This window comes from Pipistrellus hanaki, assembly GCF_964339955.1.
Source record: "Pipistrellus hanaki genome assembly, chromosome: X".
NCBI classification, from domain to species: Eukaryota; Metazoa; Chordata; class Mammalia; order Chiroptera; family Vespertilionidae; genus Pipistrellus; species Pipistrellus hanaki.
The window spans coordinates 21451536-21467693 of NC_140524.1; the positions used below are offsets into that span (position 1 = coordinate 21451536).

The window sequence follows — 16158 nt, forward strand, 5'->3', positions numbered from 1 at the left end:
TTATAATTTTTTAATTCGATGTTTCCATTTTTTTGTTGGTATTCTTTTCTATTTGTTTGTAATTTTGTATTTTCCTTTGTGCTTTATATATAAATAAACAAAAAAATATATATTTCATTTATTTTAATTAAGTATAAATAAAAAAAATAATAATATAAAATTACGTCCACTGAAAGAGTATGCGCCCGTTGTACATTGCATAATTAAAAGGGGAACTCCCCGGTTAACAGGTTAAAAAGTTTTTTTTTTTAAGTACAGGGAGAAAACTTTTTTTATTAATATTTTAGAGAGAGAGAAAGGGAGAGGGAGAGAGAGATAGAAACATCACCACCCACTGGGGAGCTTGAAGCCCAGGCACTTGCCCTGATGGGTAACCAAACTGGTGACCTCTTGGTGCATGGGACAACGTTCAACCAACTGAGCCACACCAGCCTGACTTAATAAAAAGTTTTTATTCCTCGTTTGCTGTAGTTCAGTAGGTTATCTTCTGTATAGTGGCTACTTAGAGTGGTTTGAAAAGTCTCCTTTAATTGAATAAAATTCTTTCCTCCTTTTGCTTCCTACCAGATAACAGGCACTTTTGCAACATGTTGGCAGGATCTCTTTCTGCAGTTTAGAGAACAGGCATAACTGGATACAAAGTGACCTTCTATCTGCCCTTTATGTAAAAATGCAAGGCTGGCAGGAGAGCGTCAATTTACTTATCTAGAGTGATCCCTAGTGGATAACTGAAGATTCTTTCTTTCTTTTTAAAAATATTAATTTCATGGTGAACAACATAGACTGATGAACAAGAACAGACCCAGAGATAAGGAGCCATGGGTCAGACTGTTGGACCTCAAAGGGAGGGAGGAGATAAAAGGAGAGATCAACCAAAGACTTGTGTGCATACATATGAGCCTAACCAGTGGTCAAGGACAATAAGGGGGTGGGGCATGAGTGGGGAAGGTTGGGAGGAGTATTGGAATGGGGGGTTGAGGACAAATATGTGATACCTTAATCAACAATTTTTTAAAAAAATACTAAATAAATAAATAAATAAATAATAAAATAAAGTTTAAAAAAATAAATAAAAATTGATTTCAGAGAGAAAGGGAGAGGGAGAGAGAGAGAGAGAAACATCAATGAGAAGAATCATTGATTGGCTGCCTCCTGCATGCCCCAAACCCAAGCATGTTCCCTTGGCTAGAATTGAACCCAGGACCCTTCAGTCCATAGGCTGACGCTCTATCCACTGAGCCAAACCTGCTAGGGCAAGGTTATTCCTTAATCATTTAACTAGTTGAAGCTTTTAAAACTATGGCATATTTTTGTTTTGTCTTTTGTTGTTTGTTTGTTTTAGTATAAAAAAGTGAGCCATGAAGGCAAGGGAGGGAAGAGATCAACTGATTAATTTTTATGCATATACTAGAGGCCCAGTGCACAAAATTTGTGCACAGGGGCAAGGGGTGTTGTCCCTCAGCCCAGCCTGCACCCTCTCCAATCTGGGACCCCTCAAGGGATGTCTGACTGCCCGTTTAGGCCTGATCACACCGTGATCGAGCCTAAACGGGCAGTCAGACATCACTCTCACAATCCAGGACTGCTGGCTCCCAGCTGCTCACCTGCCTGCCTTCCTGATTGCCCCTAACTGCTTCTGCCTGCCAGCCTGATCACCCCCTAACCACTCCCATGCCAGCCTGATTGATGTCTAACTGCTCCCCTGCCAGCCTGTTTGCCCCCAACTTCCCTCCTCTGCTGGCCTGGTTGCCCCTAACTGCCTTCCCTTGCAGGGTTGATCACCTTCAACTGCCCTCCTTTGCAGACCTGGTCCCTCTCAACTGCCCTTCCCTGCTGGCCATCTTGTGTCCACATAGGGGCAGGATCTTTGACCACATGGGGGCAGCCATATTGTGTGTTGGAGTGATAGTCAATCTGCATATTACTCTTTTATTAGATTATTAAATAGGATAGAGGCGTGGTGCATGGGTGGGGGCCAGCTGGTTTGCCCTGAGGGGTGTCCCAGATCAGGATGGGGGTTCCTTTGGGGCATGGGGCAGCCTGAGTGAGGGGCCTATGGTGGTTTGCAGGCCTGCCATACCCCCCAGCAACCCAAACGGAGGCCCTGGTATCTGAGATATATTTACTTTCTACAATTGAAACTTTGTAGCCTAGAGCAGAGCCAAGCCTCCTGCTTGCTAAGTGGCAGCAGCCGTTTCTGTTTGGATTTGTTTACCTTCTATAATTGAAACTTTGTAGCTTTGAGTGGAAGCTTAGACCGGCAAGGACAGGTGGAAAGCTTGGCTTCCTCCGTTTCCAGGAAATGCCTCCCTCCTGCTCTCTGTGGCCGTAGCCATCTTGGTTGGGTTTATTTGCATACTCACTCTGATTGGCTGGTGGGCGTGATTTGTGGAGCAGAGTGGTTAATTTACATATTGCTCTTTTATTATGTAGGATGCATAACCTGGGACAAGGCCAATGGGGTGGTGAAGGCCTGGGAAGGGGAAGAGGATGAGGAGGTAGCTGGAAGAAGTTAATGGGGGTGGGGGAAGAAGACCTATGTGATAATTTCAACAATAAAAAAATTTTGAAGTGAGCCCTTTGCAGATAAACTGGGATTAAAGCTAAAACCACCAGTATTCAATATTTAATTTACCAAGTACACATCTCATACTAAGTATCATGGAGGATAAAAAGAACTTGCAAATCATTCAGCAACATTTATTTAGCACTGATTGCACTCTAAGGATACCTAGTGGCAAAGTAATATTGCTTGACTCAATCTTTCAGTAAATCATTGAAATGGTATCTGGAGAAAAACAATGTATCAAGGGAAAAGTTATAGTAAAGAGAAAATTTAATTTGATTTAATGATAATCCAAAGAAAGAAATAAGTAAAGGGAAAAATCTAGACCATGTATTAGGAGGAGGAATGGGATTCAGAGATTTGTATTGGGCAGTGTGAGATCTGCTTATTGCACTGCAGGTTGGCCAGTCTCTCACTCAGCAAGCCCACATGTCTTCTCTCTTGGATTACATCACCTATACCTTGCTTCCTGACCCTCCTTCCCCTAATACAGTCTCCATACTACAGCCACCATGATCTCTTTAAGATAAAATCTGATTACCTTGCACAGCACAATTAAAATACAGAAAAGTTCTATCATCTCTAAACATTCCCTTGTGCTGCCCTTTAGGAATAAAACCATCTCCCCTATACTCTAGCAATCACTATCTGTTAGATTATTTGACTTTGGATGGTAGGCACACCATGCAATATGCCAATCATGTTTCATAGAAATATATAATTGAAACCTATATACTTATTAACCAATTTCACCCCAATACACTTAATTTTCAAAAAATTAATAAAAAAAAAGTCTCCCCTCCCCATTGCCTTCTGATCCAGTCAGGAGGTCCTCTGCCTCCCTCTCCAGCTTCTTTGTCCTGTGGGTCCCCATTCTGTGATACAGCCATAATGACCCTCTCCTACAATTCCCTCAATTAGCTATCCCCCCTTTCCCTCCCTCTCCTGATCCTTGGAAGTGCTTCCCCACAACATACAACACTCTCCTCCTTCTGGCACATTCCTGGACATTAACTGCAAAGACAAGAGTGATCTAATCCACAGAGGTACACATTTCCATCCGCAGACCTAGGAGAACAGGGACATCTGTTGGCCCTGTTCTGCCCTAGACCAGTGGAGGCCTGGTTTAGAGCTTAGGGAAGGTCCTGTGGTTATTCAGTCCTGGATCTGAGACAGGAAGTGCCAGTGGCCCTCGGGGCAGGACTTCCCTTGATTCTATCTGGAGGTGCAGATTCTACTGGCTGAACCTGGCACGTAAGTGGTTTTTGCCAACCTGGCCAATTTCCAACTATTGCCAGAGCCAAATCTTTATCGTTGTGAGTACACACACATACAAGAGTTTATTCTTGCCTATCCCAGATGTGTATTTCATATTATGTGATCTTGGGACTTCTTAATTTTTTTGAGATTTATTTTGGTTGTATTGTTTTATTTTTAATAATTATTTATTGTTGAAAGTATTATATATGTCTCCCTTCTTCCCCCCCCCATTGACCTCCTACCCTGCCCCAGGCTCTTCCCGCCCCATTGTCTGTGTCCAAGGGCCATGCATATATGCATACAACTTCCTTGGTTGATTACCCTCCCACCCCCACTTCCGCCTTCCCACAGAGATTCCGCACTCTATTCCATGCTCTTGAGACTTCTTTTTGCATTGTGTTCTCTTTTTGGTGGCCTCATTCATTGAGATGGGATTTATTAGCATTTCTAAAATAACAATTTAGTCCTGATCTCTGAGTATCAGATTTCCCAGTCTCTCTCCCTTGCAACAATTTTGGTAAATGGCCATCACCTGCTAATGGCTTCCTTTTCCCTCAATTCCACCCCGTCCTTTCCCTTCTGTTTCATTAGCAAATCCTGTCCATACCACCTGCCAGGTACATCTAACAATTGTTTCCTCCCCGTATCCACTGCTACAACCCTAATTTGAGACACTGTTTTCTTTCCTGATCTGTTTGCACTATCCCATTGGTGCCCCCGCTTCCACACTTAAGCCCCGCAATCTTTTAGTACTCTTTTCTTTTCCAGAAAAGCTCTTCCCCCAGCTTTCCCTTGGCTGGTTTCTTTTCCCCCCTTCATATCTGATCTCCAAAGTCACGACTTTAGACAGACCTTTCCTGATGTCTAGATCAAATTTGGTCTCCCAAATATTGTCCATCAGAGCACCTAGTTTACTTTAGCCCTGGCAAGAATCACAACATGCAATTAATTGCTTTAATTGTTGTTGTTTTAACTTTTAAAGAGATTAGAAAATTTTTAATTTTTGTAATCCCTTCCGATGCCAGACAAAATACACACTGCCCAGTTAAATTTGAAGTTCAGATAAACAATAAATACGTGTTTGTTTGTTTTTTGTATATGATACTTACTTAAACTGAAAAGAAAATATCTGAACTTCAAACTTAACTGGGAGTCCTGTATTTTTCTTCGAAAACCAGGCAGCCTTACCCATGGAGGTGCCCTGCCCTTGTCTCACTTGTTCTGGGTTGTATTATAGCCACGCAGAGCCTACCACTTAGGTGATCAGTTTATCTGCTGCCTTTTTGTATGCCCCCCTACCCCTATATTTATCAGAATTTTATCCATACACTAAAAATCCTGGTTAAATACATTTTGGGGAAAAATATCTTATCATCTATACTTCTTTGTTTTCCATGTCTGCAAAATTGTCATATAAGTATCTACCCTCATCCCGCTACTTTTGAGAATTAAACCAGTTGATGTTAAAGTTTAGCAACGCTCCCCGGTCACTAGAACACGCAATTAACTTCAGTTCTTTAGTAAAGGCAGCCAGTAAACCATTTCAGCGGCAAGCAAAAACGCGGGTTTAGGGCGCAAGGGTGGGGGCTGGGAAAACGGTTTAGAAACCACCCCTGGCCCAGAGCTGTGGGCCCGGAAATGGGGCGGGGCTACGAATGAACGGCAGAAAGCCCAGCCAATGGGGAGACTGGGAACTGCTCATACCTCTCCCTGGCGTTTCAAATTCTAAGCTCCGTTTTCATCCGGGTCCTTCAGCCTCGTTCCCGGGCAGTATAAAGTTTGCTGTCTCCTTTGTTCGCCCTCGTTGCGCAGTAGTTCCTGCGGGTTCTCCCTTCCGTCTTCGGAGCCGGCGGCCCGTCCCTCACGCTGAGCGGCTAGGAAGCCTCTGCCAGCGAGCTCGCAGGAGCTTGAAACCGTCGTCACCCCTCCGGTAAGCGTGTCCTTCCCTTCGGTCCCTTTCTTGGCACTTAGTTGTCACGTTCGAATCGGAGATGATCTCCCGGGAGATGGGGCTGGCGGGCGCCATTTTAAGAACGCAAAGGTGCCGACCTACTTTAGATACAGTGGCGTGTCGCATGGAAACAAATGTAGCGGGTCCGTGGAGTTGCATGCTTGGAGAAAGTTTGACTGTCGCTGCCGGGGTGGCGGCGGAGGTCGGGGTTTGAGCTGGACCGGGAGACCACGCCGCCGCGGTGCCCGCGTTGGGATGGCGCCGGCGCTACCGATAGGCACGTGCAGGTTTTCGCGGGGTCCCTGTTCATTGGTGGGGCCATGGAGAGGAAGCCCTTTGAATTTTCCCAGCCATTGCTGATGCCAAAAGTTACTCCTCTGACCGGTGCCGGTAGTTCTGGGTTGATTCCAAGTGTCGCCATTTTGTGTGTTCCACGCGGTTTTTTAGTGACGGTTTTAATTGGGTTCTGCTGCAGCCAGGGGATGTTATAAGTTCCGGTGCGCGATTTCACGAATCGTTATTTAATAGGAAACTATGTTAACACTTTTTTAAGGTTCTTGACCTTTTTGGCGGGCCACGGAGTGGTGAAGACCAGGGGGCGTAACTTGGCTCAAACTTTAAATTTCTAAATAAGTTTAGCAGGGAATCCTAATAAGGAAACAGAGTCCCCCGAAGAGAGCTTGATGTTAAGGACTTGCGTCTGGCCTGTGTGTGACCTTGAATGAGTCGATAGTCTTCAGGGTAATTAGGATGTAATTGTTTAAAAGGCTACAATTTTGAGATTAAAACAAAGTTGTAAATGTCGAGTAGCCGTTACTAGATTAAAACTGCCAGGGTGGGTTAAGGGTAAACGCCTAAACTAACTTGATCCTTTTAATCAGTTTAATGGAAACTGCGCTATGGCTTAAGTACTTAATTTGGGTTTCCTGCTTAGAAGAGATCGCTTTTGGTGTCTAGTTATTAAGGATTAATGGTTTTAGAAAAATATAGAAATTCACTCCGATAAATTCACGTGTCCGATAAACTTGGAACTTTTCCCAGTGACACACTGTATCTATTTTTCTCTAGACTCTTAACCAGGGGGGAAACATGGTTGAAGCTGATCGCCCAGGAAAGCTCTTTATTGGTGGCCTCAATACAGAAACAGATGAGAAAGCCCTTGAAGCTGTATTTGGCAAATATGGACGGATAGTGGAAGGTGAGTTTATCTGAAAGTATATGCACGGTTATTTTGTAATTAAAAAGGGAAGCTATGATGAATTTAATTGCAATGATCGTCGGAAATGATAATGTATTTTGTCCTCTAAGAAGTTCTGAGCTTTCTTTTCTAAAGATTCACTTTTGTTAGTTCATTTGAACCAGAATAACATCTATAACATTTTCCTCCTCTTCCCCCCTCCCGAAAATGACTTTTTAGTACTGTTGATGAAAGATCGTGAAACCAACAAATCGAGAGGATTTGCTTTTATCACCTTTGAAAGCCCAGCAGATGCTAAGGATGCAGCCAGGGATATGAATGGAAAGGTGAGATTGCATACTAGTACAGTGTTCCCTGGTGCATAAAATAGCCAATCAGGCCTAGGGCATGGCATCTTTTGAATTTTGTTTTTGGTGTATAACTTTCCCGGCCCCTCTGATCATGGCCCTTTGTAATTTTATAGCCAAAGTTACAGGTAATACTTTAGCAAGTCTTTCAGTTCAGAGTAGTGTGTGCTGCTTATTTTATCTGGGATTTATAAACTGCTTTAATAACGGCTTTTCCATTTGGTTATTAGTTTTGATAAGCTGATAGCCGGCCGTGCTTTAAAATTTTATCCACCAGTTTTTAATTGGGTCCACCTTGTTTGGCTCATCATCAGTAACAATCTTAAAGATGAGTAAGCACTTTTAAGGAAACAGAAAAGTAACACCCAGGACTATTACTTCTCTTAGATTAATTAGCAAAGTTTACGGGTAATTACATTTTCAAGGCCATTGTTGTCAGTGTGCGGTGCATGTGCAAGTTCTTTTTAAATGATGATGTAACTAACCACTTAATTATTTAGTCCTTAGATGGAAAAGCCATCAAGGTAGAACAAGCCACTAAGCCATCATTTGAAACTGGTAGACGTGGACCACCTCCACCTCCAAGAAGCAGAGGCCCTCCAAGAGGTCTTCGAGGCGGAAGAGGAGGAAGTGGAGGGACCAGGGGACCTCCCCCACGTGGAGGGCACATGGGTAATTTGGATCTACCTCATGCTTGGTGTTTCAGTTAGGAACTGCAAATCCATAACACGTGTGCTTTGTATAAGTCTTTAAGGGCTCCAGTTTTGAAATTGAGACCACATGTTTATCTACCAAAGTGATAGTGACTTAAAAATGGGGCATCAAATCCTAAATTACATACAGCATTTTTAAATGATGGGAAATACCCTATTTATCCAAATAGTTCACTCTAGGAAAAATCACTTGCAAAAAGAATTTTTGATAGGCCTACCTGATTTGGCATATGAAAATTAATTTACCAGATAGCTTTTTTAAGATTATCCTTTTTTATTTCACTAAGCCTATATAGATTTCATGCTCAGTATTTTCTTTGTTGTTAATCCTCCTCATTTGAAAAAAATTATTGATTTTTTTTACAAAATAGAAGGGAGAGTTAGAAACATTGGTGAAGAGAGAAACATCAGCTGCCTGAAACCAAAGTACATGCCCTTGACCGGAATTGAACCTGGGACCCTTGAGTCTGCAGGCTGCTCTATCCCAGTGTTGCCTGGTGTGCCGTAGGTGCAGACAAGACAAGAATTTTATAATTTTTCACTATTTTGTTTACTTAATATTTCATAATAAAGTAATTATAAAATACTTTCTTTATTTGATTCCTATTCAAGAGAATTACTTTATATATAGTCAATATAGGCACAGAGTTAAATTTTTTAACATTTTCTAATGGTGGTGTGCCTCGTGATTTTTTTCATGAAACAAGTGTGCCTTTGCCCAAAAAAGGTTGAAAAACACTGCTCTATCCACTGAGCCAAACCTGTTAGGGCCTCAGTATTTTCTTAAAAATATATTTTTATTTCAGAGAGGATGGAGAGATAGCTGCCTCCTGCACGTCCCCCACTGAGTCACATAGGCTGGGCACATGGTCAAGTCTTGTATGTGTGAAAACTAAAGCAAGATGCCCCAACTAAAATATTCTCCATGAAGCAAAGAACTTGTATAGCCTTTTCTGGATTCTTGTGAATATTAACATTTTTCTTTTCTATTCTAATGTAGATGATGGAGGCTATTCCATGAATTTTAACATGAGTTCTTCCAGGGGACCACTTCCAGTAAAAAGAGGACCACCCCCGAGAAGTGGGGGTCCTCCTCCTAAAAGATCTGCTCCTTCAGGACCAGTTCGCAGCAGCAGTGGAATGGGAGGAAGAGGTAAGTTTCCATTTATGACCACCTATCCCACCGAAAAAATTATATTTAAAACTGACTTATGGACCCCAGGTGATCCAGGTACATGCAGTAAATATGCATTAAAAAGAATTTAGGTGTGAATAGAAAATTTTGGAGAACAAAATATATAGTTCTTGATCATGTGTCATTGAATCACAATTTTTCATTGCTTGACTATAAATTCACATTTCATTTTCTATCTTTGAGTATATTTTAATAATAATTTTTCTTTAAGCTCCTGTATCACGTGGAAGAGATAGTTATGGAGGCCCACCTCGAAGGGAACCCCTGCCTTCCCGTAGAGATGTTTATTTGTCCCCAAGAGATGATGGATATTCGACAAAGGACAGGTAACCGGAAAATGTAACGGTCCCCTCTTAAAAATGTTTCGTTTTGAAGGGAAAGCTTATCCAAAGCATCAAACAAGTTATTTTTGTTTTGGTAGCTACTCGAGTAGAGACTACCCCAGCTCTCGTGATACAAGAGACTATGCTCCACCACCAAGAGATTATACTTATCGTGATTATGGTCATTCCAGTTCACGTGATGACTATCCATCAAGAGGCTATAGGTAAGATTCTGCTTCCATGAATTTTGATGTAAAATGTAAAGGTTGATTCTCTGTGGCTTACAAGTTTTTCTCTTTAGTGATAGAGATGGCTATGGTCGTGATCGTGACTATTCAGATCATCCAAGTGGTTCCTACAGGGATTCATATGACAGTTATGGTAAGATACTGGTTTAGTGTCTTTGTATATCACCAGCTTGAGTTTTTAGGTTCATGAGCCAATTTACTAGGCTGTGTGGTGCTTGCTTTTAAAGGGATGTTTGCTTGCTTTTAAGGGAATAACTATCAGCTGGGCTTTTCCTAGTTTTGTGAGGGGCTTTTGTTGTTGTTGTTGTTTTTTTCTATAAGTTTTTTTTCTTTGAGGCTGTTTGCTTGCTTTGGAGGGGGATTTTGCTTGCTTAAATTGGCAGCCTTATGTGTTTTCCCCCAACAGTGCAAATACAATTTAAAAATTTTATTAACAACAACAAATGTTTACCATTCCAATATGAAGGAAAGTCTACAGTTCAAAATTGCAACTTATCACTGGAAAGTGGCTGAGTGTCTACTATAAAATAACAAGCTGTCTGGAATATCCTCTTGAAATACACACCGTCTTCAATCTTTTCAAACAAACATTAAAACCCATCCATTTCCATATCTCAGCAAATGAGCAAATCCCTGTTAATGGCCAGCAATGGCAGAGTTTAAAACCTCCCAGTTGAGAAAGTAAAAGTTTAATACAGGAATTCTGTAAATTCAGATTTAAATGTTGTATATATACAATTTATAGTGTTGCCATATTACCTGACCATTGACCCTGCAGGTAACTCACGTAGTGCTCCACCTACACGAGGGCCCCCGCCATCTTATGGTGGAAGCAGTCGCTATGATGATTACAGCAGCTCACGTGACGGATATGGTGGAAGTCGAGACAGTTACTCAAGCAGCCGAAGTGATCTCTACTCAAGTGGTCGTGATCGGGTTGGCAGACAAGAAAGAGGGCTTCCCCCTTCTATGGAAAGGGGGTACCCTCCTCCACGTGATTCCTACAGCAGTTCAAGCCGCGGAGCACCCAGGGGTGGTGGCCGTGGAGGAAGCCGATCTGATAGAGGGGGAGGCAGAAGCAGATATTAAAAACAAAACTTTGGACCAAAATCCCTGTTCAAAGAAACAAACAGAAAGTGGAACCTATTCTGTCATAACTACCCAAGAACTACTAAAAGGAAAAATTATGTTACATTTTTCAAATTTCCTGTTAAGTTCCCCTTTCATAATTTTTATGTTCTTGTGAGGAGAAAAGTAAAACGTTTGATCTTAGGACATTGCTTTCAACAAGCAAATGTTAAATGTATTAAGGCTTGACTTGTGTACTAGTGGTGTCATTTTCCAAGTAAAAGTGTCCCAAAGGCCACTTTCTAATTTTTCCCCCCCAGTTAATGAGAAGCAATTCTAAGATCCACAAACATTTAGCCATCTAAAATGGACAGATGAATCCCTCTACCTATACAAATAAGCTAGCTATTAGAGGGTGGTTGGGGTATGCTACTCTTAGGTTGTCATTACAGTCTTCAAACTGAAATCTCAAATGTTACCAGATGCTTATGTAAAAGAAAGTGCTATTCGCCCAGTAAACCCAAAACAGTGCTGGCCATATTTTGTCTTTCTGACATTTCCTTGGGAATCTACAAGAACCTCCCCCTCCCCCCTCCCCCAATAAGATCATTTTAAGTGTGTGTTAAGCAACTACAGAATACTAAATAAAAAGTTTGGCCAAAACCAACCATGAAGCTGCAAACGGTGCTTGCTCTTACTGTTTCAAATTTTTGCAACTCTGTAGTGTCTCACTTTTAAGGAACAGCTTGATTGCAAAGGAGAAAATAGATAAGCAATGAAGTTATCTCCAACTTCTCAAAGGCTTATGACTTCTAAAAAGTGAATCTATCAGCATTCCACATCAGATTTAAAGCATCAAATGCCTGTGAAACAGCAAAGATGGTAAGCAAAGCAAACTAGTTTTTCCGTCTAAGTCGAAATTGAACACTTCCTCATAGTACAGTGAAACATACTGTACCTCATGGCAGTGGAAATGCTTTCTAGATTAAAAAAAAACTTTTGGAAAAGCAAAGTGTTCTATAGCATTAGAAGTTCTCCAAATTCAACTTCTTGGATTTTTTTTTTTAAGCATGTATGACACTTAAAGGCCTTTAGTACAACTGTTTACCAATAGCCACCTGGGGCTTGGGAGGGGGTAACTTTTTAAGTTTTTGATGAAGACCTTTAAACATGCTTCACATATTTTGACTTTTTTAAAATTAGATTTTTAGTCAATATAGGAAATGGCTTAAGTTTGGGGTGCCCCTCTCCCCTACCCCTGTAAGCCATTGCAAACTTGACATTTAGTTGGATGCCTGACTTGTTTTTCTGTGAAACTACACTGTATGGAGAAAATCTATTTGGAAGTGGTCTTTAAAAAGCAAAACCTGAGGCAGCATGACCCAGGTCCAGCCACGAAGTTGAAAAAGATGCTCTTGAATATAGTAAACTTGAAGACCTCCAACTAAAAATCCTTGTACTGCACATATTCCTTCAAATAAGTTTTGTCCGTTCAACTTATGGATTTAACATGGCAGTGCACCATTGGAACAGGATGAGAATCCATAAGCCATGCAACTTAACCATTTAAGCCATTCCAGTCCATCCCAAGCCAGTGAATCTTCCACCACTTGAGAGAAATAGTAGACCATGAAATACCTTAAGCTGCAAGTCTGAACTTGCCTTTTCTTTCTGGCAAAGGGGGCAGTAAGTTATAGGCAAGTTTTGAAGCATTTCTGACTAGAGATAACTACCTATTTAATTTTTACAGGTTGAGGATTATGGTCACGGAATGCTGATTTATTCACACTAGGTAAAGCTGACAAGTTGGCAGCAAGAGAAATCAAACGCTGAGGTAAGTTTCAAAAGCATGATAGCTTCTTACAGGTTTATAGACAAGCTTTGCCACTTTGCATGGTTAGGGTATTGGTACATTGTAAAAGGACCAAGTTAAGTGCTGTAATGTGCAACACCTTACATGTTAACTGCTGATTTGAATGTAAGGTGAAGCTACCGTATTTTAAACACAGGTATAGATCCATTATGGCTCAGTCATGCAACACCTTGCTGTTTTTCAGTGTATAAAATTTGTTAGTGCTATTTCTGCATAAGCAGTTGACTGGAGATGTATAAGCTTATGTTTTGGCAAATGAGCAAGCTTCCTAAAATCAGTACCTGATTGATTACAACACACAGTACAAATTCACTAAGGGAGACTAGATGCAGCTGCTAAGTTCCCAGTTTGAAATACAATTTTATTGGTTTAATGATAGTTATATTGTCTTGATTACACTAAATTGATGCTTAGAGGAATTGTACTGGGTATTTATGGTTGCTTTTAGAGTTTACAATTGAAAGCAAATTCATTGTTGCCAGTTAAAGCAACAAAATAGCATGTATTTAAAGAATAGGTAAGGGAGAGAAATTGACCTGATCACATGCTTTTCATTTTGCAGAGTTGTTGAAGCAGAAGAATGCAGAATGTGCATAAGGCACAACAGTTGCATAAGCAGTGCTCATCAGAATTGGTTTGGTGCAAGCAATAGATTTTTGCCTTCAAGGGTTCCTGTTGGACAAAAGGCATCAGTGTTGGTTAGCACTCTAACTAGGGAGTGGTAGATACTTAAGTAATAATTGACAGATGGAGAAAGGGGAGCAATTAAGGAAATTGGTAAGTGGAGGTAGTGAGGAGCTCTTTGGTTCTTTATGTAGATTTTATAGCTTTGGCTTTCATTGTTTAGCCAAAGTCATTAGAAACAACTTTAATTTAGAACTTCCTAATTATCAATGTCAGAAAGTTAATTAAAAAAATGAAAGGCATAAGCGGTAGCTCTATCTGATTTTCAGCAAGTGAAACACTGCTGTTTATTATCCAGAACTGGGACTAAGTAAAACAACTAAAGGAAAGAGTAATATCTGGAAACTTAGCTGAAATGATTGAAAGCACATTTAAAAACTGGAAACAAAATTGGGCCACTTGGCTTTTTAAACTATTTTTGTTAGGCTATGTTACCCCCACCTCCTTACCTTGGAAACAAAAATCCGAATACAGCTTCATTATGCTGGAGATCAGAGCCAATAATATAAAATCTACTGTTCTCAAAGGAAACAGTTAAGTTGTTGGAAAAAACAACTCAAGAATTTTGCATAGTAAAATGGCAGTACTATCATGATCAACATTTGTGATTGTGGGAAATAATTTTAAAAAAGGTGTAACCCTCATTTGACAGGCTCTTAATCACAGACCATGAGGGTATTGGCCAAATTTTAAATGGCTGTTGCACTTAATATAGCTGTCTTCCTCAATCCTGTAATCTTAAATTACTTGAGTTTATGCTTTTGTGTCCTGAGATTTTATTTAGATATCTTTAAGATAGTGTAGAACATTGAGATTAATTATAGTAAATATCAATACTATATTCAAATTAGGAAGTATGCTTAAATGACCAAGATAGCCATTTGGCAAGTAGTTTACTGACGCAGCAGACTTAATTCTGCTCTTGTGGAAAGAATTGGTTTTGATATTTATGGCTTTATACTGGCTATAAACACACACACACAAAATGAGTGTTTTCCTTGTTTGTTTGAATATAGAACATAGGTATTATAGATCACTTCTCTTTTTGGAATGTTTTGTATTTGAAACTTAATAAAACTTAATATGCATTTTTGTGGTCCTGGGTTTTTATTTGCAATAAGGAATTTAGACTTTCTTCTGAGAGGAAGGGAGCAAGCCCTCAATGATGAGAATCATTGGCTGCCTTCTGCAAACCCCCATCCTCCACTGGGGATCAAGCCTGCAACCCCTGCATGTTTGACCAGGAATTGAACTGTGACCTTTAATTTTAAATATGACATTAACCTGGCCCCTTCCCCAAAAAGTTCTCACCCACTGTTGGCACTAGAGCAGTTATTAAGGAACATGGTCACTGAGGTGGCCTATTGCTGACACTGGACTTGGTTTCTTTGGGGAGTGCCGTGTAGGCATCAAGGTAATTTGTATGGTTTCATTTAATCCTTACCCTGAAATGAAATGGGGGGCAGTAACAAATTAGGAGCTAAAATAGCAAAGATACTGTAATTCTTTCAATTTTTCTTAACTCTTGGGAAAACTGGTATGGAAACTCAGTAGACAGTGAATCTACTCGAGACAAGTCCTTTCAGCATTGCTGTTAAACCAACACAATAAGTTTCTGTATTCACAATTTTCTCTGCCATTTACATACACATCTCACCTCTGATATTAATGCCAAAACAACTTGGTGAGTTGGAGGGTTGTGATTGGTGTATGTTAAGGTTTCATATAAATATAGGCTGACTTGGGCATAGATTTGTGGCATGGGCCAGGCCACTGAGGCAGCTTCCATTTTGTGGTTCCTAATGTACGAATTTCCCTAGCAACTAAAATAGGGTATTGCCTTTGGGTTATAGCCAGTTGCATGGAACTAACCACATGGAAAAGGGATTCATTTAAGTCCTACATGAATATAGTTTTTGTCTTATCTGCTTTCAACATGTTTTTGAGATTGTTAAAATTGTGGGTAGTAGTTCATTTTGCTGTAGAATAGAATTTCATTGTATACCTTATGTGCATAGTATGTACATTCTATTGATTGTCATCTGGCATATTACCAGTTTTGGGCTATTGACTAAAATTTATGAAGAGTTCTGGTTGCTTTCCAACACTTGTAGATCAATTTCTTTTTAACCATTTTTTCAATTTAGTTGGCATGCAATATTAGTTTCAGGTGTACGAAATAGTGATTCAATATTTAAGTCTCTGCATCCCCATTTATCCCTTCCCCTTTCCCTTTGGCTATCACCATTCTGTTGTCTGTGTATTAAACTAGACTACAAGGCCATTGTAATCAAAACAGCCTGGTACTAGCATCAGAACAGAGAGCCCAGAAATAAACCCACATCATTATGGTTGATTAATATTTGACAGGGGACAGGAGCAAACAATGGAATAAAGACGGTTTCTTCAATAAGTGATGTTGGGAAAATTGGACAGGTACATGCAAAAGAAAATAAGACTAGACCATCAACTTACATCATACACAAGAATAAACTCAAAAATGAATAAAAGGCTTAAAAGTAAGTCACAAAACCATAAAAATCCTAGGAGAAAATGGACAGTAAAATTTCAGAACTGCAATACAGGGAAAAAAACAAAGAAAAAAAAACATGCGGATACACCAAACAAGCTGCACAGCAAAAGAAACCAACAAAATGAAAAGGCCAGCCCATTGCATGTAGCCCATTTACCAATGCTATATCTGATAAGTGGTTTTAAAAATACAAAACTTA

General features: G+C 40.3%; 1 protein-coding gene across 2 annotated transcripts; it reads left to right on the forward strand.

The window, feature by feature from the left end:
- The first annotated feature begins 5576 nt into the window (after positions 1–5576).
- On the forward strand, positions 5577–14514 carry RBMX (RNA binding motif protein X-linked). 2 transcript variants are annotated; one of them, XM_084870218.1, is made up of 11 exons: positions 5577–5756; positions 6846–6975; positions 7195–7301; positions 7823–7994; positions 9036–9188; positions 9442–9556; positions 9652–9777; positions 9855–9934; positions 10580–11751; positions 12620–12703; positions 13305–14514. In XM_084870218.1, the coding sequence occupies exons 2-9, from the start codon at positions 6867–6869 to the stop codon at positions 10888–10890; spliced, it is 1173 nt and encodes a 390-aa protein (XP_084726344.1). In that variant the 5' UTR covers positions 5577–5756; positions 6846–6866; the 3' UTR covers positions 10891–11751; positions 12620–12703; positions 13305–14514. The 2 variants fall into 2 exon arrangements, with proteins under 2 accessions (XP_084726344.1, XP_084726343.1); XM_084870217.1 differs by having other exon boundaries at positions 5586–5756; positions 9634–9777.
- The last annotated feature ends 1644 nt before the right edge of the window (positions 14515–16158 follow it).

What these genes read in the sequence shown, in the direction of transcription:
- RBMX (XM_084870217.1), top strand. Translation starts at nt 6,867, where the DNA reads ATGGTTGAAGCTGATCGCCCAGGAAAGCTCTTTATTGGTGGCCTCAAT. An exon ending in CCCACGTGGAGGGCACATGG is followed by an intron (nt 7,995 to 9,035) that starts GTAATTTGGATC and finishes ATTCTAATGTAG; the next exon opens with ATGATGGAGGCTATTCCATG. An exon ending in CAGTGGAATGGGAGGAAGAG is followed by an intron (nt 9,189 to 9,441) that starts GTAAGTTTCCAT and finishes TTTTTCTTTAAG; the next exon opens with CTCCTGTATCACGTGGAAGA.